The sequence below is a fragment of the Opisthocomus hoazin genome, chromosome 6 (genome assembly GCF_030867145.1).
Source record: "Opisthocomus hoazin isolate bOpiHoa1 chromosome 6, bOpiHoa1.hap1, whole genome shotgun sequence".
NCBI lineage: Eukaryota > Metazoa > Chordata > Aves > Opisthocomiformes > Opisthocomidae > Opisthocomus > Opisthocomus hoazin.
The window spans coordinates 33,834,626-33,859,452 of record NC_134419.1 but is presented as its reverse complement, the minus strand read 5'-3'; the positions used below and the strand labels follow the sequence as shown (position 1 = coordinate 33,859,452).

The following is a 24,827-nucleotide window of genomic DNA, read 5'->3' as shown; positions in this document are numbered from 1 at the left end:
TTTGTTTGTGTTTACTTGTTTGTTTTGCCAGATTACGTAAAGCTTATCTGCCAATCCACTCCTGTTTCTATTATACAGTTCCTCCTGTCTAAGGTAAGAGGCCAGAAGCCAGAGAAATATTTTTTACTCTGGTTTAGCAAAAAGGCTAGCTTGTGAAAACCAAAAACTCACCCAGGCTGCAAGAGAGCCTTGTTCTCTGTGTCATCGACCAAGTTTCGACACACTGCTACAAGTTTGAGTACATTTTTGAGGAGACGGTCTCCTCTTGCAGTTCAAGTGCAAGACAAATTGAAGGGTTAAATTAAAATGTTACTTTCCTTTTTCATTCAGAGCTGTCAGCTTTATAGCACATCAACAGGGAGATTTTTCAACAGAATATGAATCCAAGAGAGAAACCAATTTTCCAAGAATACCTGACAAACCAGGGCACTGTGGTAAAGCCCTATTGCTGTCTGAGACAGAACCACACCTGTGCCAGTTGTCCCTACCACATACGCACGGGTGAAGAAGCCAGAGTCCCTTACGCAGAATTTCAAAGGGTCTTTGGCTTCCCATACAGATCAACGACAACTCTCCAAAGCAAACACCTTCTCTTCTACGAACTGAGGAGTTTCTCGGGCACAGTAGTCCAAAAGGGCCACGCCACAGACTGTACCGAGCAAGACAACCACCCAGAATCTATGCTGTTTGAGGTGGGCGGTTATCTGGATGCAGTTACAGATGTCTATAAAAACATCAGATGCATCATCCTCTACGCAAATTACTCTCCTTGTAACGAGGCTTACCACTGCTGCATAAGTAAAATCTACAATTTCTTGCTGAAGTATCCAGAAATCACGCTCTGCATCTATTTCTCTCGGCTTTATCACACTGAGGACGGCTTCCCCACCGCCACGTGGAACCAGGAGGCTTTACGGAGCCTCTCCAGCCTGTGGCCGCGGGTGACCCTGCAGAGACTGCCTGCGGGAACACAGCATTACCTCCTCCTCAATTTTGTGTATGGCATCCCAGGGCCAACCCTTTATCACCCAGCTCCACCCTCAAGAACCTTAGCAGGTGGACAAAATCCAGGTCAAATTAACTGCTTAGCAGGAACGAAACCTTGTCGCAGGAAAGCCTTCCCACAAGCAATGCAGAGAAAGCCTGCTGTGCAGCAGAACCTAAAGGCTTTTTCTTCCCCGAGCCCGGCCTCCCAGCAGCCTTTTCAAGCGGTGAAAGGCAGCCTGCTACCTCCGATCTCTCAAAGCCGCTTGGTCCTTTTCCCAGGCATGTTTCTGCCCTTTCAGAAGGAACATCTATACCCCAGACCTAAAAATATCGTCAAGCATCTAAAAATGCCGATGGAATAATTCAGCGAAACTCATCATTCTGAAAGGTTTCCAAGCAGCAGACACCTACTCTGAAGATGGTACAAATCAAACTGCTTTCAGACTGTAAAACTGAGGTCACAGGTGGCAAAAAAAACCCATCAGTAAAGTCACCTCATACAAAAGTTAGTCCACAGTAGAACTGTGGATCTCAAATAACTGATTATGAAGATTACATGCTTTTATTTTAGTCCTATACCTTTCAAATATAAACCCACAGCAGTAAAACCAAACCCTCAGTACCTTCTGATTGCTTCCTGCAATTGATTTGTTGCCCTTAAGCCAATTTCCACCAGAAAAATGTAAACAGTCCACAAGCTACAACCACAACTGCAGCTAATTTGTAGCTTCCCAGCTGAGGCAGCTTTGGTGGAACATGACATAGCCTCCACTCTCTGTCAAGAGTGCCTAATTTCTCTGTCTCTTCTCTGTCAGTAGGGTGGTTCTGCAGGTAGGGCCAATATATGAATAAGGTTTTTGCACCAGCTGTTTCCTTAATAGTAGGGGAGTTTATCTGCACATATATATGTCTGTATATGTATTTTTTTTCCCTAGGGCTCCTCCCTTCCATTAAACAGAACCTTACAAAGCTGTGTGATCATCTAGTTAGTAAGAAATATCTAATAGGATAATATAGATAACACAGGTCTACACAGTCCAAGTGTAACTAGTAAAAGAAAAATAATTCCTATCATTTAGTGCAGTGTTTTCACTTTGGGATACATTTGTTATACTAAAGGTCATAAGGAATGGGGCAGCTGAAGTCAAGAACATGTTGTTTCCTGAACACACAGGGGCTCCTTCTCAGGTGACATCAACTGTGAAAACAACCACTGGCTAATTTTGTAGAAGTCAGTGCTTCTGCTTCTGCTTCAACCACCCTGACATCAGCTGGGAAGACCACACAGCTAGGCAGGCGCAATCCAGGAGGTTCCTACAGAGCATCGATGATAACTTTCTGATGCAAGTGGTGGAGGAACCAACAAGGAAAGGCGCTCTGCTGGACCTTGTATTAACAAACAAGGAGGGACTGGTGGAGGATGTGAAGGTCGGAGGTAGACTCGGCTGCAGTGACCATGAAATGGTCGAGTTCAGGATCCTGCGTGGAGGAAGCAGGGCGATAAGCAGGATCAAAACCTTGGACCTCAGGAGGGCTGAGTTTGGCCTCTTCAAGGAGCTACTGGCAGAAATCCCGTGAGCCAGGGCTCTCGAAGGCAGGGGGGTCCAAGAGTGCTGGTCACTCTTTAAACATCACTTCCTCCATGCTCAGGAGCGGTGCATCCCCCTGAGAAAGAAATCGAGCAAAGGAAGCAGGAGACCTGCATGGTTGAACAAGGAGCTTCTAGCGGAGATCAGGTGGAAGAGAAAGGTCCATGGAATGTGGAAGGAGGGGCAGGCCGCTTGGGAAGAATACAGGAATGTGGTCAGAGCGTGCAGGGATGCAATGAGGAAGGCCAAGGCCCACCTGGAATTGAAGCTGGCAAGGGATGTCAAAAACAACAAGAAGGCCTTCTTCAACTACATCAGCAGCAAAAGGAAGGCTAGGGACAACGTGGGGCCGCTGCTGAATGAGGCGAGTGTCCTGGTGACGGAGGATGCAGAGAAGGCAGAGCTACTGAATGCCTTCTTTGCTTCAGTCTTCAGTGCTAAGACTGGCCCTCAGGAATCTCAGGCCCCGGAGGTAAGAGAAGAAGCCTACAGAGAGGATGACTTTCCCTTGGTCAAGGAGGACTGTGTGAGGGATCGCTTAAGCGATCTGAACGTCCACAAATCCATGGGCCCTGATGGAATGCACCCACGAATGCTGAGGGAGCTGGCGGATGTCATTGCTGAGCCACTCTCCATCATCTTTGAGAGGTCCTGGAGGACAGGAGAGGTGCCCGAGGACTGGAGAAAGGCCAATGTCACTCCAATCTTCAAAAAGGGCAAGAAGGAGGACCCAGGGAACTACAGGCCGGTCAGCCTCACCTCCATTCTGGGAAAGGTGATGGAGGAGCTTATCCTGGAGGTCATCAACAAGCAAGTGGAAGAAAAGAAGGTTATCAGGAGTAGTCAGCATGGATTCACCAAGGGGAAATCATGCCTGACCAATCTGATAGCTTTCTACGATGACATGACTGGCTGGGTAGATGAAGGGAGAGCCGTAGATGCTGTCTACCTAGACTTCAGCAAGGCTTTCGATACAGTCTCCCATAACATCCTCCTAGGGAGGCTCAGGAAGTGTGGGCTGGATGAGTGGTCGGTGGGGTGGATTGAGAACTGGCTGAATGGCAGAACTCAGAGGGTTGTCATCAGTGGTGCTGAGTCTAGTTGGAGGCCGGTAACTAGTGATGTCCCCCAGGGGTCAGTACTGGGCCCAGTCTTGTTTAACTTCTTCATCAACGACCTGGATGAAGAGTTAGAATGTACCCTCAGCAAGTTTGCTGATGACACCAAACTGGGAGGTGTGGTAGATACACCAGAAGGCTGTGCTGCCATTCAGCGTGACCTGGATAGGCTGGAAAGCTGGGCAGAGAGGAACCTGATGAGGTTCAACAAAGCCAAATGCAGGGTTCTGCACCTGGGGAGGAACAACCTCATGCACCAGTACAGGCTTGGGGTGGACCTGCTGGAGAGCAGCTCTGCGGAGAGGGACCTGGGTGTCCTGGTGGACGACAGGTTAACCATGAGCCAGCAGTGTGCCCTGGCTGCCAAGAAAGCCAATGGGATCCTGGGGTGCATCAAGAAGAGTGTGGCCAGCAGGTCGAGGGTGGTTCTCCTTCCCCTCTACCTGGTGAGGCCTCATCTAGAGTACTGTGTCCAGTTCCGGGCTCCCCAGTTCAAGAAAGATGAGGAGCTACTGGAGAGAGTCCAGCGGAGGGCTACGAGGATGATGAGGGGACTGGAGCATCTCCACTACGAGGAGAGGTTGAGGGAGCTGGGCTTGTTCAGCCTGAAGAAGAGAAGGCTAAGAGGGGGACCTTATAAATGCTTACAAATATCTGAAGGGTGGGTGTCAGGAGGATGGGGCCAAGCTCTTTTCAGTGGTACCCAGCAACAGGACAAGGGACAATGGGCACAAACTGAAGCACAGGAAGTTCAGTCTGAACATGAGGAAGAACTTCTTCCCTCTGAGGGTGACGGAGCCCTGGCCCAGGCTGCCCAGGGAGGCTGTGGAGTCTCCTTCTCTGGAGATATTCAAGACCCGCCTGGACAAGGTCCTCTACAACCTACTGTAGGTGACCCTGCTTCTGCAGGAGGGTTGGACTAGATGACCCACAGAGGTCCCTTCCAACCACTACCATTCTGTGATTCTGTGCTCCTTTTTCACCCTGTTGGTGGTCACAGCTATTGTATATCCGAGTAAAAAAAAGGAGGCCGCTTCCCTGTGTGACCTTAAATACCCTTCACTTTAGCAGAGCTGATCCCACAGAATCACAGAACGTTCTCTTCTTCAGGCTGAACAAGCCCAGCTCCCTCAGCCTCTCCTCGTAGGAGAGATGCTCCAGTCCCCTCACCATCCTTGTAGCCCTCCGCTGGACTCTCTCCAGTAGCTCTTCATCTTTCTTGAACTGGGGAGCCCAGAACTGGACACAGTACTCCAGATGGGGCCTCACTAGGGCAGTGTAGAGGGGAAGGAGAACCTCCCTCGACCTGCTGGCCACACTCCTCTTGATGCATCCCAGAATGCCATTGGCCTTCCTGGCAGCCAGGGCACACTGCTGGCTCATGGTTAACCTGTCGTCCACCAGGACACCCAGGTCCCTCTCCGCAGAGCTGCTCTCCAGCAGGTCCGCCCCAAGCCTGTACTGATGCATGGGGTTGTTCCTCCCCAGGTGCAGGACCCTGCATTTGCCTTTGTTGAACCTCATCAGGTTCCTCTCTGCCCAACTTTCCAGCCTGTCCAGGTCACGCTGAATGAATCCCCCTCAAACTCAAAACACTTTTCTGAGCCTCTGATGATGTAAAGGCAGAAAGGTGTTACGATCCACCAAAACCTTTACTTTTACAAGGCCTAGATGCTATTTCAGGAAAGCCTTCTGGAATTAGATCCCATTTATTCTGCACTTTCTCATAAAATGCTTTTTCTGAGCCTCTGATGATGCAACAGAGGCAGAAAGGTGCTAGGATCCACCAAGCCCCTTGCTTTTACAACGCCTAGGCGCTTTTCCAGAAAAGCTTTCTTGAATTAGATCCCACTTCTTCTCCATTTCTGATCAAATGTTAGCTAACGCCACTGCAAGCAGCCGCCCGTGCTGTAGTATCGGGGCGACTACTTCCCTTTGCCAAAAAACTTAAAGCCGATGCTATTTTTTAAACTCTTGTGGCAACAAAGCAGCATCGGGGCTTGGGCTCCCCATCCGCCAGCCGCAGGGGTACGCCGTACAGCGGCCTGGCCCCTGGTCCCTGGGCCCACAGGCTCCTGCCTTGCTCGTACCCATCTGAGCACGGACCCCAGGCGTCTCCCACGCAGCACGGCGCTTCGCCTCTCGCTCCGCTGGCAGAGCTGGCCGCTGGGCTCTGCGAGGAGATTCTCCAGGAGCCACAAAGAGGACACTGCACTCTGTGAGGAGACCACCAGGCTCCGTGAGAAGACATCTGGACTCTGTGGGGAGACCTCCAGATGCTGCGAGGAGACCTCCGGACCCTGTGAGAAGATCACCGGGCTCCGTGAGGAGACCATCGGGCTCCACAAGACCTCCAGACGCTGTGAGGAGACCTCCAAGCCAACCCGACCTTCATCAGCTGGCACCGCCGCGCTAACAAAGGCACCGTGGCGAGATGCCCCGCCCCGCCGAGGACGTCATAAGCGCGGCTCGCGGCCGACCAATGGCGGCTCGCCTCGCGCGCTGTCCCCCAAGCCTCCTCTGCCGCCTGCGCCCCCTCCTGCGCCGCCAGCGGGTGGCCTGCTCCCGGCGCGCCTGCGCGGAGAGCGGGCGGGGGGGGGGGGCGGAGCGGCGTGCGCATGCGGGGAGAGGCGGCGGGCGGGGCGGTGGCGGCGGGGAGCGGCGGCGTGGGGGGGACCATGGCGAAGCACACGGTGTCGTCGGCGCGGTTCCGCCGGGTGGATGTGGACGAGTACGACGAGAACAAGTTCGTGGACGAGGAGGAGGGAGGTGACGGGCAAGCGGGGCCCGATGAGGGCGAGGTGGACTCGTGCCTGCGGCAATATCCTTCCGCCGCCGGGCGGGAACAAGTCCCCTCAGGAGCGGCCCGGCGCGGGAGGGGGGCGGGGGAGGCGGCTGCCGCCGGCGGGGCCGGGCCGGGCCGGGCCGCCTTTTATGGGAACGATCGTGCCCGGCGCTCCCGCCCATGGACGGAGAGGGGCCAAACGGCCCTGTCACGACAGGAGGGCGGGAAGGGGCGGGCCCGGGGCCGGCAGGAGGAAGGGCCGGGGGGTAGCAGGAAGGGGGTGGCGGGAGGAAGGGGCCGGGGGGTGACAAGGTGGCAGGAGGAAGGGTGACAGGACGGGGGGGTGGCAGGAGGAAGGGGCCCGGGGTGACAAAGTGGCAGGAGGAAGGGGCTGCCAAGGGGCCTGGGGGGTGGCAGGAGGAAGGGTGACAGGACAGGAGGGTGACAGGAGGAAGGGGCCTCCAAGAGGCCTGGGGGGTGGCAGGAGGAAGGGGCCCGGGGTGACAAAGTGGCAGGAGGAAGGGGCTGCCAAGGGGCCTGGAGGGTGGCAGGAGGAAGGGTGACAGTACAGGAGGGTGACAGGAGGAAGGGGCCTCCAAGAGGCCTGGGGGGTGGCGGGAGGAAGGGTGACAGGACAGGAGGGTGACAGGAGGAAGGGGCCTCCAAGAGGCCTGGGGGGTGGCAGGAGGAAGGGTGACAGGAAGGGGATGATGGGAGGGTAGCAGCCCCACTTCCTCCCCCCCACGGCAGAGGCAGCAGTGTCTCGGTGCTGCGGTGTCTGGGAGCTGCCTTACGGTGGTAGGCGGGAGGGAGGGATGGAGGAAGGGGGTGGTGGGGGGTTGAAGGGGGAGGGAGGAATGGAGGAAGGGGGTTTCCCATAGCGGAGAGGGGGTTGCCCGTGCCCGCTCCCTCTGCCAGCTTCCCTGGGTGGCTGGCACCCGGAGTGGCTCTTCCCTCCGGCTGCTGCTGGACTCTCGGAGGTGGATGTGCCGAGCTGAGGCCTGTTCTCGAGGGCTGTGAGTTGCATGAGTGATGGAGCATAGCTTATTTTACTTGGATCCTCATGCAGTGAAGGGCCTGAAAAGTATTCTCCAGCACTGGAACTGTAGAGCTTCTTGTTGGTGCTGCTCCTGGCTCAGATGGCCTAATAATTGCTACCTTACCCTGTAATCTGTGCTATCTGTTGAGGGAATCGTTGCAGCTGCTGAACCTTAAGTGTCTTCAGTCACACATAAGCCAGCTACCACTGTTGCTGTCCTGGAGCTGGTTCTGTTGCTTTCCGAATAGTTGGTGTCCAGTCCTTAACTATCTGGCACAGGGAACATGATGGCTGCACTACAGGCGGCTCTGAAGAACCCTCCGATCAACACAAAGAACCAGGCAGTAAAGGTAAAAAATAATAACAAGCTCATTTATGGGTTACTCCTTAAAAATCCTTTCCTCTTTCTATAGCCCCTGCCCTGCCTGGTGTGCTTTGAGGAAGCCGACGAAGCTGGTTTTTAGGATATTGCCCGATGTCAAAACGTCTGTGACCTCTGCTGTTTTAATCTTGTTCAAAATACCGCAGCTCGGATGTCATCTGTCCACGTGCCTTTAGCTCGGTGCTGGTTCGCCTCTTGCGTGTCCTCCTGCCTGCCTTGGTTGCGCGTTGCGTGCCCTGGCTAACTCCTCACGTCACCAGGTGCCTGGGTCTGATCCAGACCTGGTGGCATGTCCATGTGGTCACCACTCAGCAATCAAGGAACCGCAGCTGCCTCTGACTGGGGAAACTCCGCTAGCACAGCTGGGCTGCGAACCTGCAAAAAAGGAAGGGCCAATGGTTATCGCATCCAGTCAGAATTAAGCCGTTAAGACCTCGGAATACGCCAGCCCTCCCCCTGTGACAGAGTACAGGAGCCCGCTGCGTGCGTGTATTTCTGACTCTCCCCAGAACAAACCTCGAGTGGCTCGTGATGGCAGCAGTGAGGGGGACGGGCCGATGAGACGCGGAACTGCCCAGTTGGCGAGCGCCTGCGGAGGTCTGTTCTCCCTGCTTGGGCAGAGTCCCACGGGCACGTTACCGTGCTGCTCTGGCACCAGGCCGGCCTCACCAGGGCACTGGTGGAGATCTCTTCAGCTAGTCCCAGCCCTTTCCTGAGGGTTTTCACAGGGTTTGGAGATCCAGGTGTTTGTTACAGACAGTGCTGCACAAAAGACTGAACACTTTTGCCCTCACATTAATCACCTGTTTCCATTAGGTCGGTATTGATGTATTTAAGAACACATTTTGAAGGCAGTGGAATTGAAGAGGGCAAGAGTGAATTAATTTTAATGTTTTTTGCATGGCTGATCTGCCGTTATAATCGTGCCACACGCATTCCTGGGCCTGACATGACATCCACATCAAGTTGCCAGTGGTTGTTAATGCAAACTACTAACGCTGCCAGTTTGCATCCTCTGTGCCTGGGACACAAGCCGACTGTTTAGCAAACGTGTGGCTTCCAGCAGCCACCTCTTCCAGGCTGGCCAGCACCACTTGCATGGTATATCGTAGTTGTGTCTCATTAAACAGCACAAAGGCACGGCAAAGGCTCTGGTGGCGAGGGAGGCCAGTCAGGTACTTAATTCTTACAGTGCATTTGGAACTTGCCAAACCTTGAGTTTCGATACAAAAACTTCGTATTTAGCCGTAACCTCATTTAACAGGTGGAGAATTGCAGATACAAGCAGAGGGGCAGAAAACCTAGAGCAGGACAAATGTGATAAACTCTTACGCTGTTTATCATTGGGAGGATGTATCCGTTACACATTATTATCACAAGACTTGTGCACAAACTGCCCCATACAAACAGATTTTCAAATTATTAAAAAAAAAATCTGGTTTGTTGGAAAGATGAGTAATACTTGGATGCACCTTACACGAGAACGAATGTATCTCTGCCTTCCGTATTTGTTGACAGGATCGCGCAGAAAGTATTGTCCTGAAGGTCCTCATCTCTTTCAAAGCCAACGACATCGAGAAGGCGGTGCAGTCGCTGGACAAGAACGGTGTCGACCTGCTAATGAAGTACATCTACAAAGGCTTCGAGAGCCCCTCTGACAACAGCAGCGCTGTGCTGCTGCAGTGGCACGAGAAGGTGCGTTTGCGGGGCGTGCTCTCGCCGGGGTTCCTCGTGGCAGTGGGTTCTGGGGTCCGAGGCACGCTCACCGAGCCTGGTAAGGACCACCTTTCGGCTGGGTAAAACCGAAAGGCCATGTTCCATGCCGTGAGAAGGGTGCGGTTCTGCAAGCACGCAGCGGAGTTACATCACGTGCCTACTTCTTCCGATGCCTTGGGTAAAGATTTTACAGTTAAAATTTGATTTTCAGTTAGACTGAGGCGAACAGAATGGTTCAATCCAGTGATTCAAGCGGATGGAAGTAGAATTTCCTTTCTAGAGGGAAGCAAAATTTGCAGCTTGGGTATGCAGTGAAATAAAAGCTTGTTAGGTAGCCGTCTTTAAAGCGAGTGCGACTATCCTTCGCTGGCACGCTGAATGCTAGTGTTTTGTTCTTCATGTCACGGGCAGGGCAATGCTCCCTTGAAACACGGTCGGGGAACCTTTCTGCTCGGTCATTTCAGCGTGTGGCTACCGTAACCTGGTGTCAGTCGCCGTGTTTCTCTTCTCAGGCCCTGGCTGCTGGAGGAGTGGGGTCCATTGTCCGCGTTCTGACCGCCAGGAAGACGGTTTAAGTCCGGCAGCGAGCGGTTGCCTGCCATCCGCGGCGTGGGGAAACGCCGGTGCGAAACCCCACCAACCAAATGCCATTGCTGCCCCATGGGCAGTGCTTGTCTCTCAGCTTGCCTTCTCGCCACTTCTTTCATACCTGTCAAGTAATGCATATCGTGATCTCTTTTGGTGTTAAAGTCTGGAAAACGATGGAGGTGCAATTTCATCTCTAACAGGAATATTTGGTACTTGGGAACATTTCAGTGACGCGTATAGCAACATACACAACTTCATGTTTAGGATGATTTGCGTTTCTGTATAATTATGGCAGATTTGGACCTGACTTTCCAAGCAAATGCTGAGGGACGTAGGGAAATGTCTTAATTCTTTTTGCTAGCCAAGCAGTGTTTTGATGCAAGATCTGTGTTTAAAAAGTGGGGCAGCTGTCGATCCAGGTAACTGGACCATGTTCCCTTTGGTGAACCTCTGAACCTATAGCCATGAATAGGACAGAAAGCGAAGGGTCCCTTCCGACCCTGATTACCACGCCAGAGAGCTAAGCACTCTCCTTACCTCACATCTCACACCTCTTCTGGTTTCCTGCGATCAGTCGAATGCTGGGTCCGCGGTGGGAGGGTCACAGCGGGATGAAGCTGTCCCTCAGGCAGTTTGGATGGTAGAATTTAAAAGGTTGATGGTCCATTTATGCTGGAGCCCAGCCCAGTGAACCCTTTTATTTTGGGGAGCAAAGATCCTGAAGAGAAAAACAAAAAGCAGCTTTCGTACAACAAATCACCTTTCAGCAACTTGAAAGTGATTTGACTTTGTCAAGCACAACAAAGTGGCTGCCTGGGGTAAGCTGAGTATCCACACCGTGCTTGCCAAGCTCCCGTATTTTGTTTTCTAGACTTGTAGGGTCTTAAAGGATCCCAGACCATTGGCGTTCCCGTTGCATTGTGCCACAGCTGGTGGGAAAATCGGGTTCCAAAATAAAGAGTAAGAAAGAATTAGGAAAGCCCAGGGCATCCCAGAGCACAGATTGCCGTCGAAGGTTTAGGGCCAGGACTGAAATTTGTGCGTTTTACATTCACCAGGTTACTGCAGTTCAGTTGTGTAAAACCGTTGGGGAACTCGTGAAATCTTTGCTGTTTTTTGATATCTGCTGCTTTTGTAATAATAATAAAGACCAGACAATAAACCGTCACTGAATATTTACCTGCTGTCTGAAATGCCTTGAAGTCTCCGCAGGTTGCTATTCCAGGGTGGACAGCAGTAAAAAAAGCAAGCCCTAAACCTTCTCCCCTCTCCTGTTTTCCTTGAGAGGCTTCCTTTGGGGTGGTGGTTTGCACCTGGACGTGATGGCGATCCATGCGCCACGTCGTCCAGCTAGAAGATCTGCGGTTATTACAGTGAGATAGATACTCAAACGACAAAAAAACCATTCCAAACCAGGAACCTAGCAGGGACTGTGTGGAGCAATGCTCCATCCTCCGCAGCTGGGCTTTGGGTTGTCTCTACCTGCCCCAGCTCCAGGAGATGAAGCGTTTCATCGTTGGTGTTCGTAGTAATTCAAGCACAGATGCAGTCCTGGGCTTGCCCTGTGGGCGGGCTGGCTGCGTCGTCGCTATGTCATTGCTCGGCTGACCGCGCCATCCCGAACGGCGCGGCATGCTTGGCTGGAGCTGCTGCGGGGCTCCAGCGTGCAGACGCCTGGTGCTGAGCGCGCCGGCCTCGGCCAGGCGCCGCGTGCTCTTTGCCCAAGTCACGGTGTTGGAAAAGCAGAGCTAGTGCCTGCCAACGGCTCGAACCAAAGCGTTCCCTGTGATCGGTAAGACACAGCGTCCGTAGAAGCCTTTTCCCCTCCATCCTTCCTCCTCCTCCCCTGGTTCCCTGGGACGCTGCAGACCGTGCGGAGCAGGGCCTCGGGCCCCGGCGCCTGCTCCCCAGGGTGCCTGTGAGCAGCTGAGGGGTGCAGAGCCCCTCAGCTGCTCACTGCCCGCCCTACCTCTCTACCTTCCTTCCTGGGATGATTTTTCTTGCTTCACTTCAGAACATGGGCACAGCAGCGGGAGGCACTGGCCACGCGGAGTGGAGGACCTGACCTTGTTGCCAAGACCACAGAGCTCATCAAGGTTTCGACCGCACGCACGTACAGAAGCGGCCGCCCCCCGGCACCTGCAGCGATGGCTCCGTCCTCGCAGCTCTCCCAGGGACCGCGTTCGGCCTCTCTGTTCCCTGCATCCAAAGCTGGTGAAGACAGCAATCAATCCTCATTTTAAAAAAATAATAATAAAAAGCTGTAATCTCAGAGAAGTGAAAAATGTTTTCGGAAAGAACTGATGCCAAAGCAGGCCAGCTGCCTTTAGGTGGCATTAGCTAAAGGAAGGCAGCGAGAAGAACGGTCTCGGAGGTCCTCCAGGTTCCCCTCCTGCTGGGCTACGCTGTGTTTAGAAACATCCACTAAATGTGTACATGTGCGCCCAGGGATGGGCTGAAAGACGTGCACCGGCCTGGGGGCAGTAGCGCAAGATTTGCAGGAAGGCTTCTCCTCTGTTAACCGAGAGGAAAAAGTAAATCTAGTTTAAGGAAAAAAACCCACATTACCTCTTTCCTCCAAATCCTCATGGACTATACAAACACAGGTACACCCCGGCAGAGTGGGTGTTGGAAAGCCATCGTGCCTCAGCATGCCGAGAATCAAAAGAGGAAAACAGAGAAAGATGGGCAGGGTATTAAAAAACCCCTAAACAATTTCATTTTGCAAAACGCATCTCCTTTCCTATTAGGAGAAGGAAGCCTCCAATAAAAAATACGCTCGGCACCGCTCGGGCCTGCTGGGAGGGGTGCAGAGCTCTGCTCGGAGGGCTCAGCACTGCAGCGGCTCGCCTGCAAACCTCCGGCCGCTGCCCGGACCGTGTGGCAATGGCACCGTATCAGTCGCATCCTGCTTTTGTAACAGCCGAGGGAAACCGCTGTCCTCCTGCCGCTGGAGCTGCAGCCCCCACCAAGCAGCGGGCTCCGGGTCATCCATCGCCGGACCGAAACATCCCCATGAGCTCCCGCCTCCGCGTAGGGAGCGAGCCAAAAAACCAGGTCCTGCGCAGAGAGAGCTCGGACCTGCCTTCCGGGGAAGGAGCTGGACACGCTCCGTCTCCTCCACTCCTCCTCTGGCACTGATTTCTTCCCAAACATGGTCAATCCCCTCGGTCTTCCCTCAGACATAACGTTCTCTAGCACCCAGATCAGTCCAGTTTTGGGTCTCCTCTCCAGAAATGGTGCGAAACTTATGCTGTTGTTGCTAGACAAACTCCAAACCGCCCGCTGCACCCTCGCTGGATTTCGGGCATTTCTGTGTGTTTCTTACGCGTCTCTTGGTGGTCTGCACTTGCGCAGGATTCCAGGAATGTCCCACGAGACCCGTCACCATCGCTGTTGCTCACTTCCTCTTGGACATCATCACAGAAGAAACAAGTCTGCCTACTAAATCAGCTTGGTAGGAGAAAGGGGAACAAGAGACTCGCTCTTACTAGAATGGATGAGTTTATCGCAGCTTTGAAATTGCTTGAACGTTACGTTAAAACTAACCAAGCAGGGGGATGGCTGCTCTGAGCACTTGCTGGGCTTACCTCTTTCCGAGACCTTATCGCTCTCCACAGCTGCCTGAAAGGATGTTGTAATGGGTTGGGGGTTGGTCTCTTCTCCCCAGTAACCAGCGACAGGACGAGAGGAAATGACCTGAAGCTGTATCAGGGGAGGTTCAGATTGGATATTAGGAAAAATTTCTTTACTGGAAGAGCGGTCAGGCGTTGGACCAGGCTGCCCAGGGTGGTGGTGGAGTCCCCATCCCTGGAGGGGTTCAAAAGACATGTAGATGTGGCACTTCAGGACGTGGTTTAGCAGGCATGGTGGGGTTGGGATGACAGTTGGCCTTCATGATCTTAGAGGTCTTTTCCAACCTATAATTCTATGAAATGAAAGAAAAATAAAACACAACGCTTACCACGGGTGATCTCGCATCCTCCGCCAGCTCCCCTCGTACCAATTTTAGGATCAACCCGGCCCTCCCAGTGTGCCAATTCAGACAATTAAACGAGCAGAAAATTATCCCTACAATGGGGTGAACAATCTCCTGCGAGATGGGGTCAGGTAGATGCGGCAGAGGCAAAGAACTTCCAAAGCTACTTAGAAACCAGGTGTGGAGCACCCAGCTCCAAACCTTCTGAGCTGGTCAGAGCCCTGCCGCCACGTGCTCAGTGTCCCCTCTCCCCTCGGCAGCTCTCTGGAGCCCGGTCGTGCTCCATTGGCCATGAAACACCTCGGCAGATGCGACATTGGGCCGAGCATGAGCTACCACCGCTGCCAGGGCTCAGCACGGCACGGCCACGGCCCTCAGACCCCCGTCCTTGGGCAGCTCCGCGCACCCCCAGCGCCGGAACTCCTTGATGGGGCGACGTGGAGGGGATGGATGGTTCCTGCAGGAACCATCGAGCAGCCACCTCCAGGACCACACTCCGGAGGGCACAAGGGGCTCAGCGGCAGCGCTCGCCCTGCGGCTTTGCAACCCTGAATGTGACCTCATCAACCACCCAGCTGCCAAAATCCGCGGCTTTTCATGCAAAACCCAGAGCAGTGACACCCGAAGAGGCGAGGGGCGGCTGCCGGAGAGGACATGGCGTGCAACCCATAGCAGCGCAGGGAGCAGCCGCAGCCCCACTTCCCCATCGCGGGGCCGCGCGTCGGTGACGCGAGCGGGGGCCGCTTCCTGCCCTGTTTGCGACACGGGCCGCGCCGAAGGCAGAAGTACGGGCTGGAGCTAGCAAGGAGACCCACGACGCGGCCGGGGACCCTGTGTCCCACTCCTACCGCGCCATGTCCCTGGTGGAGACGATCCGGCTGTGGCAAGAAGGGGTGTGCGCGGCAGACGGGAAGGAGTGGGGGGTGGCCCTGGGCGCCTTCACGGCCGTCCAGAACCCCCCTGCCAAGATCTCCTTCAACATCGGCTGCATCCACCTTGTCCTGGGGAAGCTGGCCGAGGCGGAGGAGGTAAGGTCCAGCTGCAGGGTCGCTGCCCCACGCGCGGGCACCGGCGAGTTTGCGCGCAGAGCTGCCGGACAGACGGAAGCAGTGGGAAAGGGAGGAATTAATGGGCGAGAGCTGACTAAGGGGAGGGTTCGGGGCCTTTTAAAGCTGGGATGAAGCAGCCCTGGGCTGCTCCTGCAGAACCTGTTCTCCCGGTAGATCAGAGGCCAAGCGGCAGGAGAGACGCCTGGCTTGCTGCTCGCTCTTCCTCTCCCCAAAGGCTACTGCGGGGGCAGCAAGCTGCCCAGCGAGTCGCAGCAGATGGTTCCAGCTCAAAAAAAATTAGGAGCCTGGTACAGGACAGGTATAACCGCTCTACACCCTCGTTTTTTTAAAGGTCTTCCCTCTTTACTCCCTTTTTGCCCCACTCCTACCTCCGTGCAGGCGTTCACCCGGAGCATCAGCTGCGACAAGCACCTGGCAGTGGCTTATTTCCAGCGCGGGACCGTCTTTTACCGCAGGCAGAAGTGAGTGGAGGGCTTTAAAGTTTTGGCTTTGCCCCTCGCAGAGCTGCCAGCCTTCAGCCGAGGACGGTCCCCAGGCAGGTTGGTACCCCAGGGGCAGCCCCTCGAGGTAAAACCAGAGGCTCCTGTTCATCAACGGTGCAGTCTTGGGACAAGCACCAGCCTTGGAGCATCTCTCCTCCGCCCGGGGTGTCCCAAAACCCTGCGGGGAGATAGGAGAGACCCAGCTAAACTCAGACCAGTTGAAGTAAAGACTCGAAGGCTCTTTTGAGGCAGCTGGAGGGCCACTGCGAGGTGGTGACACCCCTGTCCTCTGCCCCACAGCCATGAAAAGGCCATTAAGGATTTCAAAGAGGCGCTGGCCCAGCTGCGAGGCAACCAGCTCATCGACTACAAGATCCTGGGGCTGCGGTACCGGCTCTTCGCTTGTGAGGTGAGAAAGACCTGGCCGGCAGTTTCGATCCCAAAGGGCTGTTCACCATCTCCAGAAATCCAGGGGGAAGATGGCCAGGTCTTCCTGGCGCAGTGCTCTGTGCGGTGCCACCACCCTCTGCTGTCCTCGCCTTCACGGAGCTCCAAGGGCTCATTTCCTCCATGCCATCCCTCCGGCAGATACTCTACAACATCGCGCTGGTGTACGCCACGATGGAGGACTGGAAGAAAGCCGAGGAGCACCTGACGCTGGCCATGAGCATGAAGAGCGAGCCCCAGCACAACAAGATCGACAGGGCGATGGAAGCCATCCTGGTAAGGAGGAGCAGGTCCGGCTGCCGCCGCATCTGCTCACAGCAGGCCCACAGGGAGGGGGGAGAAAAATCCCAGCGACAGAGAAACCACCTGTTAGCTACGGCTTTAGCAGAGCCGGGATCAAAGGCAAAGAGCTGAGCAAAGCGTGGGTGTCGTACTGAGACACGGGGTGGTGGGAAGAGCCCCGGGTCACTGAGGAGGGCAGGGGTGGGAAGACGGGGCTGAATGGACCACGTCAGGGCTGGGGCCAGGCTGTCACAGCGGCTCTTTGACTTTCTGGAGCGAGACCTTAACCCCAGAGGCGGAAGGAAGGGGACAGCGAGGCAGCCCCTGCTCTCACCTCTGAAGAGCACTACGCTTTCTCTGTGCTGCAGAAGCAGAAGCTCTGCGACCTGGTGGCCGTGCCTGCGGGGAAGCTGTTTCGACCGAACGAAAAGCAAGTGGCTCAGCTGGAGAAGAAGGACTACCTGGGAAAGGCTATGGTAAGAAAGAAATACCTTCTTTATTCAGGCCTCTGAGCTGCTACCTGCTGCCCAGGCAGAGACACGGAGCCGGTCCGGGCATGGAAGGAGGGGTGGCACATCAGGGTCTCATGGAGAACAGGGAGTCTGTAGGAACAGAGGAGCTAAAAAGCATGTTTCTGCAGAGCTTGGCCTATTTTCAGTTTTTTTCCTCAGCAAGACATGAGGGGCAGTCAGTCAGCAATGAGCTGGAAAGGTCCCACGGGAGCTTCAACTCCAGCCAAGATTTTATTTTCAGGGAGGGGAAAAGAAGCTATTTAAAATCTGACACCCAAAAACGACCTCCGGTGCTTCCTCCGCTCCATTCGAAAGGGGCTTTCCAGCCCCGGTGAGCGAGTGAGCTTTTCTCCCCCGTGAGTTTGCAAAACCTAAGGGCTGGGGTCCTGGGAGGCAGAGCTCCTCCGGCAAGCGACACACCGACCGAGAGCCTGTCGGGGCATCCCCAGAAACACCCACCAACTTCCCAAATGATGTTTAACGTTGATGTTCCTACTCCCTTCAACATTTGTGATTAATGCACAGAGGGAAGCCACTAGCTTGTAAGGACTCTAACTGCAGCAGTGGTGGGGCTGAGACCCGAGACCTCGCCACAGCTGAGAGGCGAGTTTGGTGCCAGGAGCATTCAGCCTATAACCAAAGATGCTGAGCCTAAAAATCACAGCCCCTCTTGAACCCGAAGCATCATGAGGAGTTTGGCCTGGCCAGCAGCAGAGGAAGGGAGCAGACTTAGAATCCAAGAGAGGTCTACAAGCACTGGGTCGCTACCTGTCTGTCTTTGGCTATAGGTGGTGGCATCCGTGGTGGACAAGGACGATTTTTCCGGATTTGCTCCACTCCAGCCGCAGGTAAGGCACCACCGACCACCAGTGTTCTCAGCAGGAGCTGAGAAGGACGCGGGGATGGGTATCGCCCAGCAGCTCGCCCCGGGCCCTGGCTCACAGCAGGGACCCAACGGCAGCATGGCCACCACGAACCTTCCTCTACGGCCGTGGGGAGGAGGCGGAGGCCGCTCCCACGCCTCAGCTGCTCTCTGCATCATCGCCACGCACAGCCCGAACCCGCCGAGGTCACGGTTTGGTGGAGGTTAACCCCATTCCCCGAGCGGGGAAGCGGTGGCCTGGCAGCACATCCTCTGCCCCCGCCGTCAGGCAACGGCTTTTGGCAGAGAGCCATCCTAAACCCTCCCCATGACCTTCATCGGGTTCATCTGCCTCAGCCCCAGCCACCGGCGAAGCGAGAGCAGTTCTGCTTTCATTCTTCATCCTCCTCCCAGTCCCCAAAGCCCTTCTTGTTTCCATCACAGCCTCCTGACGACGCAGCAGCGTCTTCCCACCCGTAAAGGTGCCCCAGACCTTTTTACCAGAGCTTTTTGAGAGGCTACAGGGGGTAGGATGTGGAGACTGCTCATTCGGAAGAGCCACGGCAGCGATGCTCCTGACGGCACTTCAGGCAGTCGCTTTGCGCATCGGCATGGCAGGGACCCGACACCCTGCCGCAGCCAGCTGCCAAGCAGCAAAAAACTCATTTTTAGGTTCAAATCGTCCGACCTGACGCCAGCCCGGGGAGGAAGGAACCACGCAGGGGTGACGGCAGGCATGGCAGAAGGCTACAGGACATTTCTGCAGAGCAACCGAAACCGTCCCGATTACTGATAATTTTCTTTCTCTCTTCTTTTTGGCAGACCTCTGGCCCTCCGCCCAGGCCCAAGACCCCAGAAATCCTCAGGTGAGTTCGTAGAATCATGAAGGTTGGAAAAGACCTCTAAGATCGTCAAGCTCAGCCGTCACCCCAACACCACCATGCCTGCTAGCTGGGTGAAGGATGGGCAGCCGGGTCCAGCCCCGTCGCAGCCGAGTCTCCACCGGCACCCAGAACTCTGGAGGGGCCGGGGGAGGATTGTAGAAACACAGAGGCAGGGGTTGGGGTTCCCCCTCCATTGTACGATGATGACGTCGCCCACATTCCTGACCCGGCTGCTGCTCCCGCACCCAGGGCCCTCGAAGGGCAGCCGCACCGCGTCCTCTACGAGTTCATCCCCGAGACTGCTGAGGAGCTGCCAGTCCTGCCGGGAAACATCGTCTTTGTCCTGAAGAAAGAGAAGGACAACTGGGCTACGGTGATGTTCAATGGAAAGGTACCAGGGGCGGGCTTGGCAGGAGGGGGTGGACGATGGGATGGATGCTGTGGGGTTCTGCAGAGGACTTGGAGAGCCAAGCCTTGCTACCAGCAACCAAAGGAGTTTCTGACTCAAGTCCCTGGCTTAGGCCATGGGGTTCACGGAAACGCATCCAACCTGCAGCACCCAACCTTCAAGCCTCAGGGACCCTCCGGGATTCAGGGCAGGGTGAGGACGAGCTCAGCAGCGTCCTCCAGCAGCACGTTGCCTCCTTGCCAAGGAATCCTCGCTTGTCTCTCCTTCCCCCGCAGAAAGGGATCGTCCCCTGTAACTTCCTTGAGCCCATGGAGCTCCAGAACAAGCCGCACATCCAGGTGAGGAGGCCCAGGAGGAGACGCTGTCCTGGGGAGGGCAGATCCCACACGCGTTCACCCATCACCTATTCCGGGTCCTCCAGCGGGACCCGTATCTGCCACTCCCCCTGCCTCCTAATGCTGGGGTTGGTTCTCCTGGCTCGTGGTCACCTCAACGTGAGCTCCGAGACCTGCACCATCTGGGCAGATGCTGCGCCGATGGCCCCCCGGGCAGTGGCTGGCGATGCCGGGGAGATGAAGGGGTAGCGAAGTCACCCCTCCCTGGTTCAAGACCCCAGAGAGGCCTTGGGAAAACAGGGGGTTGGAGGGGGGCTCCCCTAGGCAGGGTGGGATGGACAGCACTGCCTTCTTCCCACCTGGCACAGGACGAGACCCCTCCTGAAGCCGAGATCCTGGAGTCACCCAGCTCCGCCGCTCCCGAGAAGCCGCGGCGGCCAGCACCAGGTCAGCGAGGGGAGCTGGGGGACGGGGGTGCCTCAGGGACAGAGCCCCCGGCAGCGGCTCCGAGACGGCCCCCTCGGTGCCTGGTCCTCACCCTTGGAGACCAGAGCTGGGGTTCATCCAAGCCACTCGGCGGTGGGGAAAGGTGGACTGAAAGACTCCTAACAACAGGCCAGGGCTCGTGTCCCAGGCAGGGCGGCCTCGTACGGAGCCCGGTGGTAAAGCTGACGCAGAAGATGGCTGCGGCTCACGTAAGCCATGGGGAAACATCTTGGGGACCCAACAAACTCGGAGAGAACCTTTGTGGCACCAGAAGCCATCACGGGTCTAGCAGTGGGACTGCAGCTCTGACCCTTCCTGTAGAGAGCAGAGTCGTGCCAAAGCACCAACCAAATGTAGAGCAGATCCTTGTGTAGGACCTTCACCCTCCCTGGAGGCCCAAACTTAGCTTTGCAGCCCAGGGAAGGACAATGATTGCTGCTGGTTCTCAGCGTGGACCTGGGGAGATAAGGAGGGCAAAGACACCAACACCAGCAGCTCGTGTTTGGGGTTTTTTTGTTTTCTAAATCCACCCAGGAAAGACACCCCACCCCTCAAGCTCCTGTCCCTGTATGGGGGACGGCCGAGCGCCCAGTCCTCTGCTCGGTGGTTGTATCTAAGGCTTATGGACGAACCCCTCCAGGGTTCAGCTCCAGGGCTGGTGGCCGTTGCTGCAGACAACGACGGGTGCCGAGGAGCAGGGCTGCAGGAGATCCGACCACGTACGCGGGCGCGGAGCAGCAACGCTTACCCTGTCCCGCTTGCTGAGCTGGCTCTTTCTTCCTCCGCAGACTACGGTCCTGCCGCAGCCACGCAGCCAAGGGAAGCGCCCAAGGTAACACCTCAACACGGGCTTTGAGGTCCACGCTGCAAACCTGTATTTATCGGGTGTTGAAAGGTGCCGGCGTGCCCGGCAAGCGCCACAGCCCCGCGAGCGTTTTGGGTTTTAGACCTCCAGCCTGACGATGGGGCTCGGGACCCAGTTGGGTGACCGGAGTGGCTTTTGGGGAGGTCTCCCCCAAACCTACTGTCAGCAGAGCCTCTCATCTCGGCTGGACTTGAGCAGGGAGGGAATGGGTCCCTCTCCCCGACCTCTCCCAGCCACGCGAGCTCTGACCTGCCACTCGCTGCCCGCAGGAGGCCGACGCGGCCAGCCCCCACGTCCTCAAGGTGCATTACAAATACACGGTCGCCCTGCAAGTTGAGCCGGGCCTCTCCTACACCCAGCTCCTGGACCTGGTTTGCAAGAAGCTGGAGCTCCAGCCCTGGCACACGCGGCTGAGGTGAGGCACAGCGGGCTGCGGGAGCCGTCTTTCCGCGGCTCCCACCCTACCCCATGTCCTCCACACACCCAGGTACAAGCCCAGAGAGGGCCAGGCACCGGTGACTCTGAGCACGGAGAACCTGGAGACGGCGTGGAGGCAGAGCAAGGACAACTGCCTGACGGCCTGGTGCGACATCACCGAGGTCAGTGACGGCCAGCGGCGATGGCCACCACTCCCGGCGAGGAACCCAAGCCGCTGGCTGCCTCCGCTTCCCCTGCCCCGAGCGCAGGCTCGTGGCTTCCCGAGCAAGCCGGCAAGCTCCCAGCAGGCAGAGGAGCAACAAGGGGAAGCAGAGCTCATCTCTCTTACCCCCGTCCAGCGAGAAAGCCCAAAGGTGTCCTCACCAGCTTCTTCCCTGCCCTAGGGAGAGGGGTTTTCAGCAGACAGCCAAGCAGAGGAGCCGCCGCAGGAGGCCGTGCCAGAGGGGATGGGACTGACCCAAGTGGTAGCGCAGTACAGTTACGAAGCCACCCACCCTGAAGACCTGGAGTTTCGGGCAGGAGACGTGATCCTCATTTTATCCAAAGGTAACTGCGCTCCTTCTGCGACAGGGGAGGGAAGGGACATCGCGGGCTCCCACCATCTGCCCCTCAGGCCAAAAACTCGCGGTCGTTTGGTCAGATGCTGAGTGTGTGTTCTTCACCGGAGCCTGCAAGCTTCCCGAGGGACTTTGATCTCTTTTCTCCCGTCCTCCAAGGCAAACTGCTTCATGCTATGAGGATGATGAGGGGACTGGAGCATCTCTTCTACGAGGAGAGGCTGAGGGAGCTGGGCTTGTTCAGCCTGGAGAAGGCTGCAAGGGGACCTTAGAAATGCTGATAAATATCTGCAGGGTGGGTGTCAGGAGGACGGGGCCAGACTCTTTCCAGTGGTGCCCAGCAACAGGACAAGGGGCAACGGGCACAAACTGAAGCAGAGGAAGCTCCAGCTGAACATGAGGAAGAACTTCTTCCCTCTGAGGGTGACGGAGCCCCGGCCCAGGCTGCCCAGGGAGGTTGTGGAGTCTCCTTCTCTGGAGATGTTCAAGCCCCGCCTGGACGTGGTCCTGTGCAGCCTGCTGTGGGTGACCCTGCTTCGGCAGGGAGTTGGACTGGGTGACCCACAGAGGTCCCTGCCAACCCCTAACGTTCTGTGATGCTGGGGACCCACAGAGCAACAGCCTGGCTCAGGAAACTTCTCCTACAAGCTTTGGTTTGCCACCTTTAGATGGAGAACCGGGTGCTCAGGCTCCTGCTGCAGGGTGCTCCGAGCAGGCTCGCGCTCTGTGAGGGAGGTCAGAGCAGGAGCTCACAGAGACCGCAGGTGCACGAGGTGGCCGGTGGAAGCCAGGGGGAAGCAGGCCCCGAGGACACTTCGGAGACCTGCTTTCCACCGCTGTGCCACCACGCTGCCAGTTCCCACAGGCGCAGGGCAAATCTGCTCCATCCCCATGAAGCATGGGGGCGGGGGGGGTAAAGAAAAATAATCCACCTTACTGCAGCGTTCCCAGCCTCAGCTGTGTGTGTGCTTGCTGCGGGACAGGGCTGTCGGCTCCGCAGCCACCAGACCAGCAGGACCGCGCACCTGCAAGCGCCTTCTGCCACCGCCGTGCTTCCAGCTCCACCACGAGCTTCCAGCCCCTGTCAGTCCTCCTCAACGCCAGGCTTTCGTGCTCCTGTGAGGACTGAGGCTGAAACGCAGCCTGAAAATACATATATATATATATATATATATATGGTACTTTTTGAGGTGAGCATGGAACGGCAGGTGAAGCTACAGCTTAGGTGGCATCCTGCAGAGGTTCAAGGTGTCAGACCGTCTCCCTCCTCTCTACCCTGACTTTGTTTCCCATGTCCTTGCTCAGAGCAGTTTCTGAGCCCCTTGCTCTGCTGTTTCGACCCACCTTTCCCACCGCGGTTTGGCTGCGCGTTCCACCTCACCTGACAGCTTTGCGCTCTGCCCCATTTCCCCTCAGCCCCTCTCCTCCACGTTTCCCTCCCTGCCGGGCTGGAGCGCAGCTATTTATCAGCAGAAAACCTTCCAATGGCGATCCTGGGCCTGCCTGTAGCGCGTGGAGGGTGTCCAGCTCCCGTACATCCCCGAGGTGACAAAAATTGTGTCGACTTTTATCTTCCAGTGAATGAAGAGTGGTTAGAAGGGCAGTGCAATGGGAAGGTTGGCATCTTCCCCTCCGCCTTCGTTCAGAAGTCTAACGCTGGAGACCCAGAGGTGTGACTTCAGAAGAGCTTGAAGTTGTGGACGTGGAAAGAAATGAAGAATTCAACTGTTGCAATTAACAAGTTTCCATATTAATCACTGCATTCGAAAGTGGACTTAAAATATTATTGCTACTTGTATTAAAAGCTTTCTTTTTTATTTTACCTTTCGCATTGCTCTCTAACCCAGGTACTGATGAAGGAGTTGCTGATTGTCTTCCTGGTAGGAACGCATTCAGTCCCGAAAACTGCGCTCACCGAGAGACTTGCTCGCAATAGCTCCGTCCCACCCAGCCTAGCCTTCGGAAAGCTTTCATGCCGAGCAGCCGGGAAACCCCCCGGGGGTGGTGCCGCTTGCATTTGCAGCCCTGCCAGCCAGCAGACCCAGCCGAGGAGCTGCGTCCAGGCGGCCGCGGGCCAGGAGAGGCTGACCTCCCAACAGCACTGCCTTCCTCACAGCCCACTGCCAGCCCCGAGCTGACGCAGGAGACGCCGCGCAGCCTCCCCCTGCTCCAGCTGACAACTCGCTTCAAAGCCAGTGATTTGAAAAGCACCCACCTATAAAAATATACACTTTTTTTCACCTTTGGGAGCCGCACCTCAGAGCTTTGTCTCCGCAGTCAGAGAGGCAGTGCCTTCGGACACGGCAGCGAAGCTGTCCCCTATCCAACAGCCTACACAGCTCTGATGCCCTCCTCCCTGCCCACCAGGTTTGGCCCCCTCTGCCCCTGGCACCACTTCCACACTATTTCGCCTTCCCCGGCCGCCGACACCTGGTCTTTCTGGCGTTTTAAAATCCTCTACGCTTCCCCATCCTCAAAATATACAAGTTAAAAATTTACAGCCACGCACCGTGCAGTGAGCGCTTCGCTTCGTAGAGGCGAAGGGCAGCGGTCTCCCCACTTCGGTTCTTATCGTGCAAGCTCTGGAGAACCCCGATAACTCGTATTTATTCTTGAAGGAACTTATTCTGAAGAGCTGTTTGGATAAAATAAACACCTCATTTAAAAAACAGTGTGTCCCCGCAGTTTTCTTTGACACATTTGGAAGCATGCTGCTTAGACACTGGCGGCAAACAGCCAAATTCCCGATTTACAGGCAGATGGACGGCAGAAGGATCCGTCTCCTCCAGCTCCCGCTGCCTGTGCTCTACCAGGGCCAAGGACTCCAGCCTGCAACCGAAGGAGAGCTCCGCAAGCTACTCCCGCGCCAGATTTTCGGTTCGGTACATAAAACGCATCACGCGCAGGCAGAACACCACCACAACCCAATCATCTGCATTGAGCCCAAGCCAGAATCTCAGCAATTTATTCACTTCTCTTTCAAACAGGAAAAAAAATTCAGCTTAAACTTTCTTT

At 55.8% G+C, this 24,827-nt stretch overlaps 3 protein-coding genes across 8 annotated transcripts; all 3 read left to right on the top strand.

The window, feature by feature from the left end:
- The first annotated feature begins 377 nt into the window (after positions 1–377).
- LOC142361581 (putative C->U-editing enzyme APOBEC-4) lies at positions 378–1,349 on the top strand. The gene has a single exon (XM_075422507.1). The coding sequence runs from the start codon at positions 378–380 to the stop codon at positions 1,347–1,349; it is 972 nt and encodes a 323-aa protein (XP_075278622.1).
- A 4,992-nt stretch (positions 1,350–6,341) lies between these two features.
- LOC142361594 (actin-related protein 2/3 complex subunit 5) lies at positions 6,342–11,383 on the top strand. Its single transcript, XM_075422684.1, has 4 exons — positions 6,342–6,516; positions 7,797–7,868; positions 9,419–9,595; positions 10,129–11,383. The coding sequence occupies exons 1-4, from the start codon at positions 6,373–6,375 to the stop codon at positions 10,189–10,191; spliced, it is 456 nt and encodes a 151-aa protein (XP_075278799.1). The 5' UTR covers positions 6,342–6,372; the 3' UTR covers positions 10,192–11,383.
- A 3,568-nt stretch (positions 11,384–14,951) lies between these two features.
- Positions 14,952–24,461, top strand: LOC142361598 (neutrophil cytosol factor 2-like). Of its 6 annotated transcripts, XM_075422700.1 has the most exons (15): positions 14,954–15,211; positions 15,632–15,714; positions 16,036–16,144; positions 16,324–16,458; positions 16,833–16,940; positions 17,765–17,824; positions 18,661–18,704; positions 18,972–19,113; positions 19,407–19,469; positions 19,835–19,913; positions 20,741–20,784; positions 21,087–21,232; positions 21,305–21,416; positions 21,639–21,801; positions 23,391–24,461. In XM_075422700.1, the coding sequence occupies exons 1-15, from the start codon at positions 15,038–15,040 to the stop codon at positions 23,486–23,488; spliced, it is 1,560 nt and encodes a 519-aa protein (XP_075278815.1). In that variant the 5' UTR covers positions 14,954–15,037; the 3' UTR covers positions 23,489–24,461. The 6 variants fall into 6 exon arrangements, with proteins under 6 accessions (XP_075278820.1, XP_075278815.1, XP_075278819.1 ...); XM_075422705.1 differs by having other exon boundaries at positions 14,952–15,211; positions 21,639–23,476; XM_075422704.1 differs by lacking the exons at positions 21,639–21,801; positions 23,391–24,461 and adding an exon at positions 20,082–20,161 and having other exon boundaries at positions 21,087–21,389.
- The last annotated feature ends 366 nt before the right edge of the window (positions 24,462–24,827 follow it).

Coding starts and splice junctions, on each gene's coding strand:
- LOC142361594 (XM_075422684.1), top strand. CDS start 6,373: ATGGCGAAGCACACGGTGTCGTCGGCGCGGTTCCGCCGGGTGGATGTG. Junction 6,517..7,796: donor TGGACTCGTGCCTGCGGCAA/TATCCTTCCGCC, acceptor CTATCTGGCACA/GGGAACATGATGGCTGCACT. Junction 9,596..10,128: donor TGCTGCAGTGGCACGAGAAG/GTGCGTTTGCGG, acceptor TTCTCTTCTCAG/GCCCTGGCTGCTGGAGGAGT.
- LOC142361581 (XM_075422507.1), top strand. CDS start 378: ATGAATCCAAGAGAGAAACCAATTTTCCAAGAATACCTGACAAACCAG.
- LOC142361598 (XM_075422705.1), top strand. CDS start 15,038: ATGTCCCTGGTGGAGACGATCCGGCTGTGGCAAGAAGGGGTGTGCGCG. Junction 16,145..16,323: donor ACCGGCTCTTCGCTTGTGAG/GTGAGAAAGACC, acceptor TCCCTCCGGCAG/ATACTCTACAACATCGCGCT. Junction 16,941..17,764: donor ACTACCTGGGAAAGGCTATG/GTAAGAAAGAAA, acceptor CTTTGGCTATAG/GTGGTGGCATCCGTGGTGGA.